General features: G+C 42.2%; 1 protein-coding gene across 2 annotated transcripts in view; it reads right to left on the bottom strand.

The window, feature by feature from the left end:
* Positions 1-2,102: 2,102 nt before the first annotated feature.
* naalad2 (N-acetylated alpha-linked acidic dipeptidase 2) overlaps positions 2,103-23,901 on the bottom strand; it is a 204,216-nt gene continuing 182,417 nt past the window's right edge. For both annotated transcript variants that reach the window (XM_068033980.1, XM_068033981.1), the window contains 3 exons: positions 19,257-19,338; positions 14,816-14,908; positions 2,103-5,426 (listed from right to left, as the gene is read on the bottom strand). In XM_068033980.1, the coding sequence (XP_067890081.1) occupies positions 5,240-5,426; positions 14,816-14,908; positions 19,257-19,338 (362 nt within the window). In that variant the 3' untranslated portion in view covers positions 2,103-5,239. The remainder of the gene's footprint in view (positions 5,427-14,815; positions 14,909-19,256; positions 19,339-23,901) is intronic.

Below are 23,901 nucleotides of genomic sequence, written 5' to 3'. Positions count from 1 at the left end.
TGCATCAGACAACATAAAGAACTCATTACACTTGCTACCTATGAGTATAAGGATAAAGACTGTTGGAAGGACAGCCAGAATGTTGACCATGGCACCTTGGAGCAGGAGGCTGTCTAAAGGGGAAAAGAGGGGAAGTGTAATCTGGTAGTTGCATGGGATTCAATAATTAGGGGGATAGCATTCTTTGTAAGCATAATCGAGGGTCCCACATATTAAGTTGCTTGTCTACCAGGGTGAAGGGCATCTCAAACCAGCTTCAAAGGAGAGGGAGGACGAGGATACAGTCATAGTGGTCCATTTTGGGACCAACAACATAGGGAAGAGATTCTGTTTGGAGAGTACCAGGAACTGGGAGCTAAACTAAAGAATAACCTCAAGGGTTATAAATCTTTGGATGGGACAAAAGGTAGAGGGGGTAGTGTAGCCTTAGTGATTTAAGAACAAAATCACTTAACTGACTATAACAAGACTATAACAAGAGTTAAGCAGGCAGTGGAGCTTTTATTGAGTAGAATTAAGAAATAGGAAAATATTTAAGACTGTAGTGGGAGTTGTGTATAGGCTCCCTCGTAGCAGCTGTGAAGTGATAACGTCCATAAATGCAGATATTAGATGAATGTTGTGGCAAAGGTAGTGTGGTTATAATGGGGTATTTTAACTTGCATATCGATTGGGATGAGCAGATAGCACATCAGAAAGGTAGTGATTTTCTTCCATGTCTGAAAGAATTTCCTGCAACAATATGTCCAAGAACCAACAAGGGGACATTGCTCATTTAATAATGAGCAATGAGGCAGATCTAATTAACAGCCTAACTGTGCATGAACATTTATCTAATAGCAATCATAATATGATTGAATAGGTTTGAAAGTAACTGTTCTATGTTTATCTCTAACATTCTAGATTTTGATAAGGCTGACTTCAATACTGTGAGACAGAGACAGAGTCTTCTAATGGGTAAAATTGCTGGTTCATCAGGGAGAGAGAGAGATGTTCAAAAATTTAATATGATACAGAATCAGCTTATAACCCCTAAGGAGTAATTGCTCTGCTTGCCAAAACAACAGCCATAGACAACTAAAGTGATAGGAGACAACATAAAACTGAAAATAAAAAGTACACAAAAATAAAAGAAAACACATCCTGGAAAATGGGTGGAACTTCAAAGGGATATCAAAACCAACACAAATTTTTACAATTGGGTATAAGGGTAGTCAGGAGCAATGTGAGCCTCTTGAAAACTGATCATGGTGATATTGCCAATGAGAACAAGGAAGTAGCAGACATGTTGATTACTTACTTTATCAATATTTATGCTGGAAATCCTGAGGAAACTAATATTGAATTGGACTCACCAAAATTAACATAAGCAAAATAACATTAATGAAAAAGAAAATTGCACTAAAGAATGACAAATACCCAGGACAAGAGGGTTTCCATCCAAGAGTTTTAAAAGAATTAGTTGAGAACATTGCAGATGCCCTAACTATGATCTTCCAAACTCCTCTGTTCCTGTGGATTGGAAAATTGTGCATGTCACTCTGCTATTTACGAAAGGTGAGGCAGGAATACCATGGAATTGTAGGCCATTTAGCCTAACATCAGTTGTTGAAAATTGCTATAGTCTGTCATTAGGATAGGGTGACTTAACACCTTGAAATTTTTCAGTTGATCAGAGAGCCAGTATGGATTTGTAAAGGGTAGGTCATGCCTGACAAATCTGATTTTTTTTTTTGAAGAGGTGAGTAAACTAGTGGACAGGAGAATGTCTATGGATGTTATTGATATGGACTTCTAGAAGGCATCTGATAAAGTCCCTCATAAGAGACTGTTGGCTAAAGTTGAAGCTCATGGAATTGACCTGGTTGGGAATTTCAATGAGTAGCCAGATGATAAATGATTTTCACAAGGTTAGGTATTCAAATAAGCCAACTAAGTATTTGAGTTTACTTCTTCTTGGAACTTGTATGGTATTTATGATAGGTCCACAAGAGCTGGTATTTATGAAGAGGGTCCACACATTCTTGCCATTCATAACATGAATGCATTTACATCTAGCCTTTCTAATATTAAATGTGAAAGAATTGGAAGAAAATAAAATCTTTCATTAAAACAATCTTTATTTCCTTCAGTAAATGTTTCATTTATGAAAGTGGTCCTACAACCTTTCTGAAAATAAAACAGTTTCTATACTTACTTATGGTAGAAGTACTGAGGAATTCAGGCAGGAAATAAACATGTTTTACAATTCAGGCTTTTAAAATACTTTATCATTCAAATAGCCTGAAAACAGTTTTTTAATAATCTACTAGTTTATGCCCTTTACTAGTGCAGTGATAAACTACAGGGATCCAAAGAGCGTTCTTATGAATACATCAGGTCAGAGCTTCAACCCTGTGTCATTACGCAGCAAGATCTCACATCTAATAGTATATGAACAGATTTAGTCATTGAATTATATTTTAAATTATATTTCCCAAATACCAAAATATTAAAACAAATCCCATTCTGCTTGCAAACAAATTTGAAGAGGATTGCACATAATTGTTTTTGATGATTGCTTTACTGTCAATGAAGCTTAGAATCAAAAGCAGAACAGTTGATGTTGCCTTGACTGCTTTTCTCACTGCACCTTGCACTAAAAACTTGAACAATGATATATTGCTGTAGAGTTTGAATCATTTTGGATGTCATGCAAAGCACAGACTTTAAAAATGTATTCAAAAAACTTGCAGATTACTAGTGCTATTACCAATGTTAGGTCAGAGGTTGCAACATCGGATGGGGAAAGTGGAGATGAGGCACATGTTTCCACTAAAAGAAATTGTTAAAAAACAATTGAGATTGTTAAAACAGTGCTGCGCTTTATGGATATGTTCCTGTTCTTAGTTGTAGTTTATAAAAAAAACAAAGCTGCATAAATAAATTTCATGACCTTTACTATTGATCTTATTTCAATGTTACAACTCAAAACTGTTTTCAACAAAAAAAAATACTGAGAACTGATTTGAAGAGACTGGTAGAGTTTTCCTGTTAAAATTTATCTCAAGTTTCAGAAGTCCATGTTTTGCTTTTCAAGTGTTTGCATAAAACAAACTCAATTGCTGCTACAGTCGCTGTAGTTTGTGGCTACAATTATGTATTGCACAAGTTAGCTGCAAAGAATCAGACAGGCTAGAGGTTTTCACCATGATGCACAGCTGCCTTGCAGCATGTTGGCAACTATAGGGGCAGGTACTTTAAGAGGGCTGTGGTTGTGTCTTCAGTTGCCTTTGCTCATTCAAGCCCTAGATTTCTCAAACATGGCATTTGATGGATGACATTGTTAACTGGCATTTCAAACACTGAAAATGTGATTCTCTAGGTAAAGTATAGTCACTTGTGCATTTTACAGTTTCATGTAAATACAAAATTTGAGCTGATTGGAATGTCTGAACTGTGACCGACATGCAATCTGGGCAAAAAAGATCATGATTACCCACAAAACCAGATACCATCTTACATGGAAAATACAGTATGGAAGTAAGGAGTTCAGCCTTACCACACTTTATTTATCCTCCATGGGGATAGTAGTCCCATAACCAGGTGCCAGAGTTTTTCTATTGATTACATATCTAACATACTAAATGATGACAGTTGAGTCTGGGTCAGGAGGCGAAGTAAAAATGTTAAAATGAATCTCAAATCCAGATCCAACCTGCTCACTTCCGGTTTTAATGAGGACAGGGGCGTGCGACCAACTCGCTCCAAGGAGCCAGGTTGCTCATTTAAATAAAAGCAAAATACTGCAGTTTACTGGAAATCTGAAATAAAAACAAGAAATGCTGGAAATACTCAGCAGGTCTGGCAGCATCTGTGGAGAGAGAAGCAGAGTTAACGTTTCAGGTCAGTGATCCTTCATCAGAACTTAGCATGTGACTAATGGAATGTTCTGACAACTATATTTTAGGCACTAAATATCGATTTACACTTTTCATTAGAAACAACATTTACAGGAGGAACAATATAGCCATAGAATAGGTTTTTGATCATAATTTAAGAAACTCAGACTTTATCCTTAATGACTGTTAAGCATAATGAAGTGTTAACTTTAATTCCTGGATACTTCAAGACATTTTTTTTTAAAGCAAATCCTGAATCATTTGAACCTTCCATTATAAATGAAAAGCAAATTGTTTGATCATTAGCTTAATTCACTGAAAAAGAGCATTCTTTATTTTTTATCTGGGCCGTTGTATACAAACTATCATAACCAAGACACTATGAATAGAAATATAAATCTAAAAATATTAGTTCATGCATACAGACAACTGCAGTAGATTCACAAAAGCCAAGTGATGGTGTCTAATGATTTATATACACTACAAGAGGAAGAAATTTATAGCCATCAGTGTTCTTTCTAAGCTGTGCAGCCATGCAAAAAAAAATGAATGTGCCTGTGCACACCAAAAAAAAGGTTACATTGGTAGCTATCCCTCAAAACTTGGATGAAATATCAATTTTTTAAATTGTATGTAAATGAGGAATGCACTCAAAGTGGGAGATGAATGATAGAAAGACACTACATAAGGTGGCTGTGCTCTGGAGCTTTGTGTTGTACAATGACTAGAATACTGAATTTTAATACTGTGAAATATTAAAGCACATGGTTAAAAAAACAAAGTCCTTAATAAATTTTACATTTAAGATGTATATTTTTGCAGTTTTGTAATGTCAGTTGTACTTTATTCCACTGAATTGAATGAAAATATGAAATTGATAGCAAACTGGCAAGTTTCAGAGTTGATGCTACAATAAAACTGTTAAATTACAAGTTTAAAATTGCAACTTGTGTTATTTTTTCATTACTTCTGGGAAGTATGTGAATGTTGATTACAACTTCTTAAACATTATCAATGGTTTCTCCATTTTATATATGAATAGAGCAGGTTTTTAAAATTTGTTTTTGGGTAGCTAGTCTCAAGATCTCACGCATGCATCCTGCTACAGACAGAAAATTGACTGCTGTAGGTTTTAATACAGATCTAACAAAAATGAAGCAGTATAACTGGTATAGCTGTAGGATAGATTATTAGTTACATAACTGATAAATAATGTGTAAATTTTGTTTAAAATTGAGCTCAGATTTGTTAATATTTTCCAAATGATTATTCCAGATGAGATGGTCTTAAAGTCACATCATTAACTCCTTATCCAACTTTCTTCCCACCACATCTGAAAACCATAAAGCCAGATAAAATTACACTGCCTCTAATGTCCCAGCAGAAGCCTGCACTGTAAATGATGCAACAGCAATCTGCTCTTTCACTTCTTGCCAGGCTTTGCGCTGATCTGCAGCATTTGCTATGTCAAACAATGCATCATAAATTCCTGGAAAAGATTCTCCTGCATACTTATTATGAGCGCTGGGAGCATAAATGATGTGCCTATTGGAAAAAAGGAAATTAAAAATGTCAAATGCTACATTCATCAATTACATTAAATATCAGCATTTAACATACCTTAGTGATGGCTGGTTAATGCACTGTGCTTACTACAATTAATCAGCCAGGATAGACATTGATCTGGTGAGAGGATTAGGCCTTTTCAATAAAATATAATCGCTGTAACATGGAGGTCAATTGTTGGTGTTGGAAGTTTCCAGATTTACCACTCCTCATAAGAAGAAACCAGGATGAAATGATTAGATTTTCTTTAAAAAAATTCTTTTGTTCTAAATGGAGCTGGATGAGCTCTTGTGAGCGTAAGGTGTCTTGAGTTATAAAAGGTGATGGGATTGTGGTAACAAGTGCTTGTTCTCATTACATTTTCAGCAAAGTACATTCATTGGGCTGGATTTTGATCCCAGCCCGATGTTGGGTTCCGTGGCAAGGGTGGCCGGAGAATCGGAGCAGCAGCAGCCACAGAACTCGACACCAGGATTGCCGGGCCCGATCTTCCCAGCAGCGGGGAAGCTCAGTGGCAGCCAATCCACTGTTCTGCAACGGGACCCTGCCTTTTACATGCTAATTATACCTTTGCATTAATTTAAATGTAACCCGCAGTGATCTTATCTTCAGTTCCTGATCTTCAGAGAGATGCGCGGCATTCACGCGCCTTCACTTTCTTGGCCAGGGGAAGCTGGCACCACTGAGGTGGGGAAGGGGTTAACTCTGCATTATTTGTATAGGGAAGGGGGGGGGGGTGAAGGGGTTAACTCTGCACTATTTGTATAGGGAAGTGGGGGAAGGGGTCAACTCTGCATTTTGTTGAACTGTCTGCAGGGCTGGCAGCCTTTTAAAAATGGCGCTAGCACCTGCTCCCACATCAGGTGATGCCAATGCCGCCCCCGCCATGTGATTGGGGGGTGCGGCCGCCATGAATATGCTAAGTGACCACCCGCTGCAGAATTGCAGCAGCGGGGGTCCCCCGCGGAGCAGCCGTCATTTTCTGCACCCGCCGCCGACAAAATCCAGCCCTATTAGTCATTTAGGTGTACATTCACATTTTATGAAAAAACACATTTAGATCTACTCAATTCAAAGTTGCATAATCTGAATTAAAATAATGCAAAAAGACCTCTGCCGTTTTAATTAGATTGCTTAATTTACATTCCTGGATATTTTGGGGGGGTTTTCTGAACCACATAAGATTATTTTATTTAGTTATTCTATATTTTATGAACAAATGGAAAAAGGACAGGTAAAGAACAGATAATTGGTTCATTGAGCCTGCCCTCTATCAACCTGGTGTAACTTCTACATAGCATCATTTCCATCTCACTCTTCCCCCAGCCTATGCAATCTGTGAGAGAGGCAGAAAAGCACTAGCAGTACGCTGGGAAATTTTGTCTGCATGATGTTTGTCAAAGGATTTAACAGATGCATCCATGTTTCTTCACCTGACTGTTCTTCCACTGGAAATAATGCAGATCCAGGGGATTAAGGCAGTTTTGTTGATCTTGGTTTGTGTACTGGTCTGGAAAAAGGGATGGGTGGAGGAGTTCTTGCATAGAAGTGGACATTTCGATTGGAGTCATTGTCATTCATGGTCAGTGATCACTCCTTATTCTGGACACGAGGGGACAGTTTGTAGTGAGTGTGTTTCCAAAAGAATGGGCCCCATATTGCTTGTTTTTCCCCAATTCCAGTCATAGGCTGCACAGCACTCATTTTGATTGGCATATGTCTCAGTCATTGTTGTTGTGGGGAAGACTGTACTTCATTGTGCTCTCCTGCTGAGCCCATTGGGAGGTCCAAAATTAGAGATTCATCCATTTTTCAGAGCACTGAACCTGCTGGTTGCTGCAGTAAGGATGAGATTGAGTAGTGCCATCAGGTCCATTGGCAGCCATGCCTTACGCTGCCTAGGCCCTAAGCTCTGGAATTGTCTCCCGAAAACTCTTCACCTCTCTCTCATCCTTTGAGATGTTCATTAAATCCTACATCTTTGACCAGGTTTTTGGTCACCCTGTCCTAATATCTCTTTACGTAGCAGCCCCTTTTCAGCTGTGATTTCATTTTTTTTTTTTAAGAGGAATGTTTGCTGAATGTTTTAGTGCTTGTTCTCAGGTGTGATGTCGATGAACATTGCTTTCTTTCTTGCAGTTCACAGGGCAGATTTTTCTGTTCCTGAGTCTGAGAATATTGGATCACCTGGGTACAGCGTATAGGAGAAAACTGGGTGGGGTCATTTGCACCCCCATAGAGGAGTCCACCCAATTTTCCATCCATTAACTTAACCTACCTGGGAGTCAGAGTAGACCTGTGGGAGACAGTCCGTGCACTCAGTTTGAAGAAACTGAGTGAAAAAACAACTGTGACATTACAGGAAACTAGTAAGTTGATTGGCTGGTAAGTGCTTCATTTAAGGAAAGTGTGTTAATAGCCAGCTTAGGACACAGAAGTTAGGGAAGATCTATAAATAAAAAGAACTAAAACTTTAAAATAAATACCTAATTAAGAAATGTATAACTTTGTGTAGGCAGTACTAGCATTTAATGAGCACAGTAAATTGTAGTATATATAGGAATTATTTTAAGTTAATTAAGAAAGTACATAAATCAACTAAATAACATAAGTAACAATGGCAGGACAGGCGTTGTGTTGCATCTGTGGAATGTGGGATCTCCTGGACGCCAACGCAATCTAGGACAAACACGTCTGCAGAAAGTGTAAGCAGCTAGAGGAATTCCAGATCAGGAAGCCAACCTGCAGACACTGGGCAACATCAGGGAAGGGGAGAGATATCTGGACACTTTGGACCAGAAGACGGTCACACCCCTTAGAATAGGGTCGTCTGTTTTGGTTAGCGGTGAGGGATAAGGGGGTGTGACCATGAATGAGGCAGGTAAAGTGACCGAGCAGACAGTAGTGCAATTGTCTTTGTAATTGTCAAACAGGTTTCAGATGCTTGGAACCTGTGTGGACAAAAGCGAGGTCTGCAGGGTGGACGAGCAGACTGGCCATGGCACCACGGTACAGGTTCAAGCAGGGAGAGCAAAAAGGAAAGCGGTGGTAGTAGGGGACAGTATAGTGAGGGGATTGACACTGTTCTCTGCAGCAAAGAATGAGAGTCCAGAAGGCTGTGTTGCCTGCCCCGTGCTAGCGTTCGGGATATTTACTCAGGGCTGGAGATGAACAATGGGAGGGGGAGGATCCAGTCGTGGTGGTGCATATAGGTACCAACAACATAGGTAGGTCAAGGAAAGAGGTTCTGCAGAGTCAGTATGAGGAGCTAGGCACCAAATTAAGTAGAACCTATAAGGTGTCAGGTAGATAATACAATGGAAAACCAGACTGAATATAAAAGGTTCAGAGGGGAAGTGAAAAGGCAAATTAGGAGAAGCAAAGACAGAGCATAAAAAGAGCATAAAAACATAAAAAGAGACTGGCAGCAAACATAAAGGGAATCCCAAAGTCTTCGATGGGCATATAAATAGTAAAAGGGTGGTAAAAGGAGGAGTAAGGGGATTAGGGACTTAGAGTGGTTGGGGAAGGTTTAAATTAAAATGGCAGGGGGGTGGGAACCTTTGCAAGGAGTCAGAGGAGGGGGGAATCAAAGACAAGTACAAAAGACAGTAGGGGAATAAGAAAAGTGATAGGCAGAAAAATCAAGGGCCAGAATCAAAAATAATGGGAAGGGGCCACGTAATGTTAAAAAGACAAAACTTAAGGCTTTATGCCTTAACGTGTGGAGCCTTCGCAGTAAAGTGGATGAATTAATCGCGCAAATAGATGTAAAGGGGTATGATATAGTCAGGATTACGGAGACATGGCTGCGGGGTGATCAGGGATAGGAAATGAACATCCAGGGGTAGTCAGTATTTCGGAAGGACAGACAAAACGCAATAGGCGGTGGAGTTGCATTGCTGGTTAAAGAGGAAATTAATGCAATAGTGAGGAAAGATATTAGCTCTGACGATGTGGAATCTGTATGGGTAGAGCTGATAAACACTAAGGGGTAAAAAACGTTACTGGGGGTTGTATATAGACCCCCAAACTGTAGTGGTGACGTTGGGAATGGCGTTAAACAGGAAATTAGAGACGCATGCAATAAAGGAACATCTGTAATTATAGGTGACTTTAATCTGCATATAGATTGCCCAAATCAAATTAGTCACAATACCGTAGAGGAGGAATTCTTGGAGTGCAAACAGGATGGTTTTCTGGACCAATATGCTGAGGAACCAACTAGAGAACAGATCATCCTAGACTGGGTATTGTGTAATGAGAGAGGAATAATTGACAATCTAGTTGTGCGAGACCCTTTGGGGATGAGCGAACATAATATGATAGAATTCTTCAGCAAGATGGAGAGTGACATAGTTGATTCTGAGACTAGGGTCCTGAAACTTAGTAAAGGAGACTACGAAGGTATGAGGCGCGGGTTGGTTATGATGGATTGGGAAACGTTACTTAAAGGGACGACAGTGGAAAGTCAGTCAAAGAGCGCATGGATGAACTGCAACAATTGTTTATTTCTGTCTGGCGCAAAAGTAAAACAGGAAAGGCAGCCAAACTACAGTTTACAAGGAAAATTAGAGATAGCATTAGATCCAAGGAAGAGGCATATAAATTCACCAGGAAAAACAACAGACCTGAGGATTGGGAGCAGTTTAGAATTCAGTAAAGGAGGACCAAGGGATTGATTAAGAAGGGGAAAATAGAATACGAGAGCAAGCTTACGGGGAACATAAAAACTGACTGTAAAAGTTTCTATAGGTATGTGAAGAGAAAAAGATTAGTGAAGACAAATGTAGGTCCCTTACAATCAGAAACAGGGGAATTTATTATGGGGAACAAAGAAATGGCTGACCAACTAAATGCATACTTTGGTTCTGTCGTCACAAAGGAGGACACAAATATCATACCAGAAATGTTGGGGAACACAGGGTTTAGTGAGAGAGAAGAACTGAAGAAAATCAGTATTAGTAGAGAAATGGTGTTGGGGAAATTGATGGGATTGAAGGCTGATAAATCCCCAGGGCCTGATGGTCTGCATCCCAGAGTACTTAAGTAGCCCGAGAAATAGTGGATGCATTGGTGGTCATCTTCCAAGATTCTATAGACTCTGGAACAGCTCCTACAGATTGGAGGGTAGCTAATGTAACCCCACTATTTAAAAAGGGAGGTAGAGAGAAAGCAGGGAATTATAGACCAGTCAGCCTGACGTCGGTAGTGGGGAAAATTCTAGAGTCCATTATCAAAGATTTTATAGTACAGCACTTGGTGAACAGTGGTAGAATTGGACAGAGTCAGCATGGATTTATGAAAGGGAATTCATGCTTGACAAATCTACTAGAATTCTTCGATGATGTAACTAGTAGAGTTGATGACGGGGAGCCAGTGGATGTGGTTTATTTGGTCTTTTAGAAGGCTTTCGATAAAGTCCACACAAGAGATTAGCGTGTAAAATTAAAGCGCATGGGATTGGGGGTAGTGTATTGCAATGGATAGAAAACTGGCTGGCAGACAGGAAACAAAGAGTAGGGATAAATGGGTCTTTTTCCAAATGGCAGGCAGTGACTAGTGGGGTACCGCAGGGATCGGTGCTAGGACCCCAGCTATTCACAATATATATTAATGATTTAGATGAGGGAACTAAATGTAATATCTCCAAATTTGCAGAGGACACAAAACTGGGTGGGAGGGTGAGTTGTGAGGAGGATGCAGAGAGGCTTTAGGGTGATTTGGACAAGTTGAGTGAGTGGGCAAATGCATGGCAGATGCAGTATAATGTGGATAAATGTGAGGTTATCCACTTTGGTAGCAAAAACAGGAAGGCAGATTATTATCTGAACAGCTATCAACTGAGAGAAGGGACTATGCAACGAGACCTGGGTGTTCTCGTACACCAGTCGCTGAAGGTAAGCATGCAGGTCCAACAGGCAGTAAAAAAGGTAAATGGTATGTTGGCCTTCATAGCAAGAGGATTTGAGTACAGGAGCAGGGATGTCTTGCTGCAATTATACAGGGCCTTGGTGAGGCCACACCTGGAATATTGTGTGCAGTTTTGCTCTCCTTGTCTGAGGAAGTATGTTCTTGCCATAGAGAGAGTGCAGCAAAGGTTTACCAGACTGATTCCTGGGATGGTGGGACTGACGTATGAGGAGAGATTGAGTCGGTTAGGATTATATTCGCTGGAGTTCAGAAGAGTGAGAGGGGAATCTCATAGAAACCTATAAAATTCTAACAGGACTTGACAGGGTAGATGCAGGAAGGATCTTCCCGATGTTGGGGGAGTCCAGAACCAGGGGTCATAGTCTAAGGATACGGGGTAAACCTTTCAGGATTGAGATGAGGAGAAATTTCTTTACCCAGAGAGTGGTGAGCCTGTGGAATTCGCTACCACAGAAAGCAGTTGAGGCTAAAACATTGTATGTTTTCAAGAAGGAGTTAGATATAGCTCTTGGGTTCAAAGGGATCAAAGGATATGGGGGGAAAGCAGGAACAGGTTACTGAGTTGGATGATCAGCCATGATCATAATGAATGGCGGAGCAGGCTCGAAGGCCGAATGGCCTACTCCTGCTCCAACGTTCTATTTTTCTATGTGTGGAGGCGGGGGGGGGGAATAGCTGAGGTATTAAATTAATACTTTGCATCTGTCTTTACCAAGGAAAAAGTTGCTACCCAGGCCACAGTGAATAAGGAGGTAATTAATACACTCGAAGAATTTTAAATTGATAAGTACGGGGTATTAGATAGGCTGTCTATACTTAAAATTGATAAAGAACCAGGGCTGGATGAAATGCATCCAAGAATACTTAGGGAAGTGAGAGTGGAAATTGTGGACGCACTGCTCATAATTTTCCAGTCTTCTTTAGACTCAGGGTTGGTGCCAGAGACCTGGAGAACTGAAAATGTTACACCCTTGTTCCAAAAAGGATGTAAAGACAAGCCCAGAAACTGCAGGCCAGTCAGTTTAACTTCGGTGGTGCAGAAACTTCTGCAACCACTGGGGTAGCGCCATGCAGGAGCACTAGGGCAGGCAACTGCGCTCGCAAGAGACTAAGGGAAAGCACAGGGATGCTTAATGTTTCTGTATTAATGATTTTTTTGTTGGATAAAGTAGTTGTGTGAAGCTTATTGCTGTTGGCCTTAATGTTGAGTGATGTAGGCCAAGCAGACTTTGATGGGGAGTCTGAATCGACGTACTGTTAGGGGATGGTAGGTCCATGTTGGGACTGGGGAAATTCCGTTCAATTGAAGCAAATCTGCACTACGCAGTCCCGCTCGTTCCATCCAATTGCAGCTGGTGTATTTGGTGTACTCCCTTCTACCTCCTCCTCCCCTCGAGGTAACATGCACATCACAGAAGGTAGTGGCTGGGCCCTCATAATAACAAGGTTGTGGACAACGCAGCTCACCACAACAAAGTTGGAGACCCTCTCAGGTGTGTACTGCAGAGATTCCCCTCGACGATCTAAGCAGTGAAATCTCTGCTTTAGCAGCCCGATGGGTTGCTCCATGGTGTTACAGATGGCTCCTTGGCTCTCACTGGAGGCCCTCTGACCTTGCATGGAGGATTGGTAGAAAAGGGTCATGAACCATATGTGTAGGGGATAGTCCTTATCTCTGAGCAGTCATCCTGTCATCTGTCTTGGAGGCCCTAAGATGGATAGTGCAGACTCTAGAAGGATAAAAGAATTGTGGGTACTTCTAGGATAGTAACCACTCACCATTAATAATTCTTTGGTGTGGTCACACACCAACTACAAATTAACTGAGTGGTACCCCTTGCGGTTGTAGTATCACTCCCCACTGAATTGGGGGGGGGGGGGCCCCCGCAAAGCCATATGTGTGCAGTAGATGACATTCTGTACCATCGGGAAAGCCACTATCCTGGCAAACCCATTAGCCCTTTCATCCTGGTCTTCGCTCCTCAGGGAGAAGAGGATGAAGTCCCTTCTTCTCCTGTAGAGCGTCTGTCACCTCCCGGATACTTCTCTGTGACACATTGCTAATCTTGCCAGGTGCCACCTGGAAGCAACAGGTTGCAAGAAGTTAAAGGGCGACGATGATCTTTACTGGCACTGGGAGGGCCACCCTCACTCTAGTTTGAGGCTCCAGACCTTTGTGAAGGTGGTGACACAACTGCGTCACCACCTCCTTAGTAAGAAGATGCCTTCTGAGGCACTGCTACTGGCTCATCCCAAGGTAGGATTTGTGCTCCAAAAAGACCCTCTCAGGGTAGGGCTTTCTAAGCAGAACCCTTTTCCGCTCCGTCCTAGCGGAGGTTCCCCTCTGTCTCCTCTGCCTATCTTGCTCATGCTGCAGAGTAAGTGGTACTGCAACTACTGCACCCATACTTATCAAAGGCTATGTAATTCTTTCAGCCTTTCTGTGGTCAGCAAAAACCTTCACACTCCTCAAGCAACTCACCAGTGCTTCCACAACTTGGCCTGAGCACAAGTAAGTCAAAAGCACCTCAACTGCAACTTGTTCAGTGGCTCTTTAAATAGCTCCAGAATAGGGCCCATCTTGTTTCCTAACACTTGTTTCAGGGGCGAATAGGAAAACAGTCACTGCATATTTGTTGACCAATTTTATTATTAATGTATTGCATCAGCTTGTGTCATGATCTCACCCTTTCAAGCTCTTTGGGTGCATGTAGGGGATGCATCTGCAGGGACAATTCCAGTCATCTGATGCCACGCTGCCTGCGCAGGGAGAAGCCGGCAGTGTGTCCCACACCAATAACATGGAGGGATGTCTGTGTAGCATCGCAAAGCAGCACTACGTGATTGAATTTCGCGCCCTCTATCTCATCTTGTGAGGTCTAAAGTTTACATTCCATAAATATACACAATTTAATGGTAGAGGGTTTTAAATTAATTACATAAAACATGTAGTTGCAATTGTGCCCAGGACTAGGTGGCATTGCACATTCCTATGCCCTTCTCACACATTTCAATAATTCTCCCATCACTTCAAAACTGATATGGAGAAAATCTCCACTCTTTGTTTATAAAAGTAGTTTACTGTAGTGAAACTTCAACAGCATAAAAGAGCACATTTAAATTTTGCTGCAAACAGCAGAGGTTATTTTTCTACATAGCTAAATTATTACCAAATTGCTCATTCATGACATTCAGTTGAGCCCATTTTCAACAATTTGTAATTTTATTTAAAAGGTCTCTGAGGTGGATAATGGATAAAACAAGTAGCATAAGTAATGCAGTAGTATTACCAAGCTGAAAAAAGATACAGGGAATATAAAGATAGGCTAAATAAGGTACATGCAGCTCAGCAAGAACATGCATTTCGGAGTTAATTTATGGAACCCAAGCCAAGATGAGTATTATGAATGGATTCTGACCACATCAGCTCTTACCTGTAGAAAGGTCTCCCAGGTAATCCCAGAGGATGAATGAAGGATCTTTCCAGCAGCATTAACTGGTCATTTATTATTCGTACAGCAAGTGGACTATAAAATACATTTACAAAGTGAGTAATATTACAAATTTAGAAGTTTCCACACAAGATTGTTTCATTTCCTTCAACACTTAAATTACAAAAAACCTACATTGGGAGATTATTCCTTCTAACAAACAGCAAGTGTTTCATCCCATCAATTAGATTTCTTTTCTCGCATTTTTGCAAAGGAGTAATTGAAACCCAGGCACTCTCATTACTGAGCACATCTCTGTGATTGAAAAAATCTAGAGGTGCATGGATGCCTGCTGAAACATCTCTTAAAGGCAAAAATACCTCTTGGATTTTCCTGGATGGAGAGGTGACTTTATCAATGCTACATGCAACATATTTTCATTCTAAGCACAGAGCTCAGCATTGGTAGAGATGAGGAGCTCAAAGGACATGTGCATAAGAAAATTAATGTTAGATAGACCCTGTCTGCAGCTGAGTTCTCTGTACAAGTAAAATCAAATGGAACAGATAATGTTTATGAACAAAGAACAAGTTAATTTGTTAGTGTCATTAAAAAGCACAAACATTGTCCATAACATTTATTATAATAAACTGCAGAATTAATTTTCAATACTGGTGTTGCCAGGCCACCAAAACTTATTAGTACTGCCGGCCACTATGGGCTGGATTTTAAGAGTCCGCCGCCAATCTCAGCGGCAAGCACAATGCAGGCCGTACACCAAAGAACCACCGCTGGAGGGGGCAGGCTGTCCGTACCTGGCAATGGCATCAGCTGCCTATGCACAGGTGCTGGCGCCATTTTTCAAAGGCAGCCATCCCTGCCAGTCAATTTGAATTTTTAAAGCTACACCTCGCCCCCAAAATTTATTAAATTAAACTTCTAATGCACTTTTCCCACCCCCCCATAACAATTTCATTGAATATTTGCCCTTCCCCCCAATACACTTACCTTTTAAATCTGACCTCCCCCCACTCCCCGCAGGACTGCACAAAGTTTAAAGTTCATCCCTTCCCACCATCCCCTACACCCATTATGTTTATTTGATCCTGCCTCCCCTGCACTGAAAATATTAACTCCTCCCCCCTCCCACCAGTGTCACACCAGCTTTCCCCAGATGGGGAATTGAAGGCACGGGAGTATCGGCTGCCACGCCGAAGATCGCGTGATGCCCGAAAGATTGAAGGTAAGTTCATTTAAATTTTATGCATGTCATTAATTTAAATATTGAAATCTAGGTCCTGTTGCCCAGCGGCAGAGGGGCAGCCATGAAGCCTCGCCACAGCCGGCAGTATCGGGCCAGGCCCTCCCAGCATCGGCCTCTGTGGCAGAATGCTGCCATCCCCATCTTTTGCCACTGCCCCCCGCCCTCCCCCTGCCATGGAGTCTGACATTGAAGGATTGGTAAAATCCAGCCCTATTTGCGTGAAACAGACTCAAAACTCAAAACAACCTTTCTGTTGGTGGTGCAGATAAAGCAGTGGCTGGAGGGATAGGTTTCAGACACCATTCAAAGGAAATATTAGCTGCCTGTTGATCCTTCCATATTGATGCCATGGGGCTGGATTTGACCAAGCCCCCGATGTTGTGATCCATTGCGGGGGGGAGGGTGCAGGGTGCAGAAGATGGGTCTGGAAGAGGCCCGCCATGGAGACCAACGGCAGGAGTTATAAACCAAGTCTTAACCAATAATAAAGTGAAACATACACACAAATTGTAATATTAAAGCTCCTTATTTATCCTAGCCCTCACAAACACACACACATACATACACACCAGTTAACCAGGAAAAATAAAAGGGATTTTTGTTTACAGCTGTTACAAAGAAATAGAAGGATTAAAAAAAAAAACTTAGGCTGAAAAGAAGGTATGGAAAGAAGTCTTTTGTTTTGGTGAGGCATCCTAAATGCATACAGGTGGCTGTAACTAGGATCTTCCTAGAACAGGGGCGGCACAGTGGTTAGCACCGCAGCCTCACAGCTCCAGCGACCCGGGTTCAATTCTGGGTACTGCCTGTGTGGAGTTTGCAAGTTCTCCCTGTGTCTGCGTGGGTTTCCTCCGGGTGCTCCGGTTTCCTCCCACATGCCAAAGACTTGCAGGTTGATAGGTTAATTGGCCATTATAAATTGCCCCTAGTATAGGTAGGTGGTAGGGAAATATAGGGACAGGTGGGGATGTGGTAGGAATGTAGGATTAGTATAAATGGGTGGTTGATGGTCGGCACAGACTTGTTGGGCCGAAGGGCCTGTTTCAGTGCTGTATCTCTAAACTAAACTAAGTTCTTTCCAGGTGACGTTGATGATCAGTTTGGGTAGGCTTTCCATGAGATGCAGCAACTGAGGCTCCAAATAGATCTTACAGCAGGGCTGCAACAACAAGGTTTCAATTCCCACACATCTGACAGGCAAGGTTCCGGTAAACATGTAGGTTTTCTTCAAATACAGGAGGAAATAGGAACTTGAAACTGGATGCAGGATTGATTTTCAAGAGAGAGAGAGTTGAGTTGTTTTTCTTCTGTTGCAGACAGAAACACCTGCTGGCTTTTTAACAGTTCATATTGAAAGCAAAACTTACCAGAAGTCCAGTCTCCTGACATCTATAAATCTTGGTTTGTTGCTTCTTTGTAAACATTTCTCCAAGTTAAAAACAACCCCTGCTGGGTTTTTATTTGAAAACAGATGATTTCCAGTAACTGTTTACAGTTCAAACTCAGTCCAAACCTCTGGTGACCTCTCTTTAAAAAAAAAAACACCCAAAGTTCCAGCATCTATGGAATCCCTCTCAGTTTCAAAACACAAATTCTCAAAATTTAACAAAAAAAATTGAAACACTCATAACAAAAGGTTGTGTCTTTTTTGGGGGGAGGGGGAGGGGAAGGACAAATAGTTAACATAATTGTTATTGGGGGGGTGGGAAACAGTGTTAGAAATTTATTTGATAAATTTTGGGGGGACTGTATCTTTAAAAATTCAAATATGCTGGCAGGCTGGCTACCCTTTAAAAATGGCACCAGTGCCTGTGCACAGGCAGCTGATGCCATTGCTGGCGATGGACAGCCTGCCCCCTCCACATGATTGGGGGGGGGGGGGGGGGCGCTGCCATTGTTTGAGCATGCTGCCAAAATTCTGCCCATACAGTCTGCCTACTGCCAATGACTAATTGACACTGACTCTCCTCAATCACCCCACAGTAATAACATCACTAGTCAGATCTGCTACCAGTATCAGCAAACTTTTACCTGCTGAACCATCCAGATTTAAGAGTCTGAACTCCAGAACATGTTTGAAAGAATCAACTATAGGTTGTCATGGTTGCTTTCATCATTCTTTCAATAGTCAGACATCGCCTACATTCATAGTGTCTGATTAAATTCATATGCTCAGTTTTTTTTTTATTGCCTCTTCATATTCATCTCTGATGCTTAATTCATATAACTTCAATAGTGATTCAAGCCATAACACTCCAATCAATTGGCCAGCATTGAATAATGAACTTCCCAGATGTTATCTAGGTTAACACATGAAGGCTCTAAGTGGAGGGAAGGTGTGTAAAATCTCTAATCCAATTTTTCTCATAAATCTTGGGCGAATTTTTCCAGCTCGCCGTCGATCTCGGCGGCAAGCTTCAAAAACGGCATGGCGCATGTGCAAGATGTGCGCCGCAGAGCCATCGTGATATTTCATGCTCATTTACATGTCCAGGACAGAGCCCACCCCCAATGACATAGAGGGGGCGTGCTCCGTCCCCGGCAACGGTGTCCGGTGCCATCACGCAGGCGCCGGTGCCATTTTTAAAGGGCTTCTGGCTCTTCCGAAGCATTAAAATTTTTAAGTGACAGTTTTTAAAACATTAAAATTTTATTCAAAGTTCCAATTCCCTCTCTCAACCCCCAATCACTAATCAATTTATTAATTGCCCTCTCCCCCCAAAAAAACTTTTCTTCCGATCCCGAACTTCCCTCCCCGAGCTTTATTAAGTTTGACTTCCAACCCCTTCCCACTATCCCTTCAACGAATAGCAAGAGTTTTCTCCGCTCCCCATCCTACCCTGAAAACTTCACTCCTCCCCCCTCCCCACCAGTGTTCTGCCTCGGATCTCCAAATGAGTTCTGGCAGGAGTTCTGGCAACTGACTGGACTATCGGTGTGGGACGGCCATCGCGACGAATTAAGTATTAATTCCTTTAGTTAAATAAATCAAAATATTTTAATTAGGTTCCCATTGCCGAGCCCCTTGTTGGTTAATTTGCAATCAGGAAGAAGACATGCTCTGCTTTATTGGAGGACAAAGACATAAACAAAGAGTGGGAGAGCAACATACAACAGCAGCACAAGGAGATGAAGCACAGTTTTCAACTTTACCGTAGTCCAGTTGATTTTAGAACTCACTTTGTGATGTCAATCTTTTCCAATCGTGTATGAAAATCAGTGGCAACGCATGTAAAATTGTGTACAGCTGAGAAGAGAGAGTCTGAAACACAATAACAGATTTTAGGAAAATTTTCACTTTTTAATGAAATCCAACTGCATTATATTACTTTTAACTTTTTAAGTACTGATGGTTAAGAGGCAACCAATGTAAATAGCTTCCCAGCATTGACTGCTGTACAGGCTTACAGTTTCTAAGTAACACCCCTACACAGAAGATCCTTTTTTTTTAACCTGGTCCTATATTTCAGTCCAATACAAGCATCCCACAAATCTCAACTAATGATAGGTCTACCACATTGACACTCCACAAGACCTCAAATATATCTCTGGTCCTCTCTGCAACTGAATTATACTACATGGACATTGTAAAATTTGTCAGTGTGAATACACCATGGCCTGAATTTTATCAGCGCGCCGCAAATCGCGGCGGCATGCTTTGAAGTTGTCGGTCCGCCCTTGCGGATTGCCCGTTGCTGAGCCCCTGCGATATTTCATGCAGGGGGGCTCATTTAAATGGAGGGGGCAGAGCAGCCACCCACAATAACGTAAAGGGGGCAGCCACTCCATCCCCAGCAATGGCACCAGACGCCACCACACAAACACCGGTGCCATTTTTAAAACGCTTCAGGCCCTTCATTCTCATTTCAATTTTTAAAGGTCCTGCTTCACTGCAACCTGCCGAACAATTTTATTCCAACTTAGATTCCCCTCTCCCAACACCCCCAATGAGTCTTCATTTATTACAGTGACATAATCCCCCCAAAAAAGCACCTTTTGATTTCCTGAACTTTCCCCCCTAACGTCAGAACCTTTGACCCTCAACCCCTTCCCATCATCCCCACAACCAATTACAATATTTCTCCCCGCTCCCCCCTCCAAACCCTGAGAATTTCACTCCTCCCCCTCCCCACCGGTGTCACGCCTCAGATCTCTGAACAGAGATCCGAAGGCGCAGGACTTCCAGCCGCCGGCTGGAATATTGGTGTGGGATCGCCGTTGGGACAAGCTAAGTTTATTTGAATATATTACAATGCACTTACATATGAAAATTAAGGCTCTGCCGCCGAGCGACCGGGGACCGGGGGGTAGGGGGGGCCGGGGGGTGGGGGGGTCCGCACTGAGGCCTCGACCCCACCAGTAAAATGCGGCGGGGCCTTCCCGTTGCCAGGGTATGTGGCAGAAATCTCCCGGAAGAATTTTATGGGCCCTCCCCCCCACCACCAGCCCCGATGTCAGAGGGCTGGTAAAATTCAGCCCCATATATCATTAATTAATACCTTTAGACTGTCTCAACAATCTAGAGACCTTTATTCATTGGCTCCAGGCTTAATGCAACTACAATGAGACAAGAAAGTGTTATTTAACCCATGAAAATGCTGATTAAGTTACTCTGAATTTTCAAAAACAGACTGTACATCTCAGTATCCAATTCTCATTTATTTGTTTAAACTTCACATCAACTGGAATAGTTCAATGATTCTCAATAATGACACATAAATCACTTTCCTTCCCAACTTTACTAGTGAACATTATTTTTACATTTCCGGTTCCAAAATGCAAAACATTAGTTTTATCTGAAACAAAAGCAAAATACTGCAGATGTTGGATATCTGTAATAACAGAAAATGCTAAAAGCATTCAGCAGGTCAGATAACATCTATGGATAGAGAAACAAAGTTAATGGCCTGGATTAATGCTGATCATCATACTTACACTTGATCACAGATTTTCTATGGGCTTTTGTATTGGAACTTGTGGTGACTAGAAAGCCATTTCAGGCCCTTTAAACACACAATCAAAAGGCAATGGGAGCAGATAACCATGGAGGTCAATGCCAAGAGTCAAGCCCCAGGACCAGGATGTAGTGGTACAAAAGGTTCAGACCTCACATGAGTGACTAGTGGTCAGTGAATGCATCCTGAAATGCAATATCCTACCAACTGCACTACGAACCTCACACACTATGCAATGCAACACATCCCCATGGCGCACCTACCAACAATCTCTATCAAATAGGACTTATACCTTCACCTTCACTTCACCTCACAATAATACACTTAGCACTGCTGCAAGCCTCACACCCACATCTCACAGCTTGCACACACTGCCATGACAACCATATCATCCAAATAGACGGCACCACACTCACTGACACACTTCCATCTCTCTTCAGGAGAAGGTGGTGCACAACTGGATGCAGCAGGAACTAACTGGAGGGGGACAAGCATGCCTGTATGTCCCAATCCCCGTGTGGAATCGGTGCTGGCCATTATTGGAACGGCCATTGTTGAGACCTTGGCCAGCAATGGGACTGAAATCGTCAGACCAAATCCTCCTTCACACATCTCACTACCCCCCCCCGCCCCCCTCATCCCACATCTCTTCTGATTTACAAACTGCAGATGGTGTAAGCATACAGCTTTTACTCTCCTTACTCTCCATACCACAATCTTACTCCTTTGCCTTTTGCCTTTCAGTTACCCAAGAGGTGCAACCTGGCCAGGCAGTGGAGAACCTCCAAACATCATAGAATGGTTAGAGCACAGAAGGAGGCCATTTGGCCCATTGTGTCTGTGCTGGCTCTCTGCAAGAGCAACTCACCTGGTCCCACTCCACTGCCTTTTCTACATAGCCTTGCAAAATGTTTCTCTTCAGATAATTATCCGGTTCTTTTTTGAAAGCCTCGATTGAATCTGCCTTCACCACACTCTCAGACAGTGCATCCCAGATTCTGACCACTTGCTGTATAAAAAAGTTTTTCCTCATGTTGCTGTTGCTTCTTTTGCCAATCACCTTAAATCGATGTCCTCTGGTTCTGGATCCTTCAGCCAATGGAATGATTTCTCCCGATCTACTCTGTCCATGATTTTGAACACCTCTATCAATTCTCAACAGCGAGCTTGAAGGAAGGCGAGGCGCACGCGTGACTTGTGCGCCGCTGAGCCCTCACAATATTTTGCGCAGGGGCTCATTTAGATAGAGGGGGTGGAACAGCCGCTCCCGATGACATAAAGGGGGTGGCTGCTCCATCCCCGGCAATGGCATCCGGCACCACCGCGCAGGCGCCAGCGCCACTTTTAAAGGGCTTCAATCCCTGCATTTTAATTGAAATTTTTTAAATGACGTGTTAAAACATTAAAGTTTAAGCTTTATTATCAGCGCAAATCCCCTCTCCCACGCTCCCCAATGAGAACACTATATCTGAATAGCTCTTTCCAGACAAAAATATTTAAAAATTAGATTCCAACCTTCCCCTGACCTTTCACCACTTTACCCTTCAACCCCTTCCCAGCATCCCCCACCCCCCCAACCAATCGTGTAGGATTCTGTCAATCCCTCCTCCCCCCTCCCCACCAGTGTCATGTTTCTAAAAGCGCGGGAGTTCCGGCCAACGGCCGGAATATCGGTGTGGGACAGCCGTCGCTAGCAGGTAAGTAATTATTAATTTTAATATAATTTTCATATGAAAATAAATGCCCTGCATCCGCACCGAGGCCTTACGCCACCGGTCAATTGCGGCGGGACCCTCCGGCATTGGGGGTCGTTACGGGCCTCTCCCAGAAGAATTTTCCGGGCCCCCTCACCACGACCCCCGATGCCAGAGGGCTAGTAAAACTCAGCCCAGCTTCTCCAACCTATCCACGTAACTGAAGTTCCTCATCCCAGGAACCATTCTCATGAATCTTTTCTGAAAACTCTCTAATGCCTTCACATTCTTCCGAAAGTGGACACAATACTCCAGTTACAGCCAAACACAGTGTTTTGTACAGGTTTATCATAACTTCCTTGTTTTTGTACTCTAGGCCCCTATTTATAAAGCCCAAGATCCCATTTGCTTTATTAACCGCTCTCTCAAGCTGCCCTGCAAGCTTCAATGATTTGTGCATATATACCCCCAGGTTCCTCTGCTCCTGGATCCCTTTCAAATTGTACCCTTTAATTTATATTGCCTATCCTCATTCTTCCTATGAAAATGAATCACCTCACATTTCTGCACTGAATTTTATATGGCTCTTGCCCGTCCATTCCACCAGCTTGTCTATGTCCTTTTGAATTTTATCACTATCTTCCTCACAGTTCATAATACTTCTAAGTTTTGTATCATCTGCAGATTTTGAAATTGTGCCCTGTACACCCAAGTCTAGGTCATTAATATATATGAAGAAAGGCAGGGGTCCCAACCCCGACCCCTGGGGAACCCCACTATATGCCTTCTTCCGGTCTGAAAAATAGCCGTTCACAACTACTTTTTGTTTCCTGTCACTCAGCCAATTTTGTATCCATGCTACTATTGTCCCATTTATTCTATGGGCTCTAACTTTGCTGACAAGCCTGTTACGTGGCACTTTATCAAATGCCTTTTGGAAGTCCACGTACACATCATCCGCATCACCCTCATCAACCCTTTCTGTTATCTCATCAAACAACTCAAGCAAGTTAGTTAAACACAATTTGCCCAATTCCACACCTGCAATGTTTGAACCAAGAAGTGTAATTTAGAATAATTCAATACCAGGTCAGGTACTGAAAGTAAAATAAGGAGATGGAAAGAAAGATGGGATTAAAAGAGTGAGAGAAATGAGAAAGAAAGAAGTTTTAAAAA

The sequence above is a fragment of the Heterodontus francisci genome, chromosome 6 (genome assembly GCF_036365525.1).
Source record: "Heterodontus francisci isolate sHetFra1 chromosome 6, sHetFra1.hap1, whole genome shotgun sequence".
In the NCBI taxonomy this organism is placed as follows: Eukaryota; Metazoa; Chordata; class Chondrichthyes; order Heterodontiformes; family Heterodontidae; genus Heterodontus; species Heterodontus francisci.
Note: the sequence above shows the minus strand (reverse complement) of the source record. Positions and strands in the feature narration are given on the sequence as shown.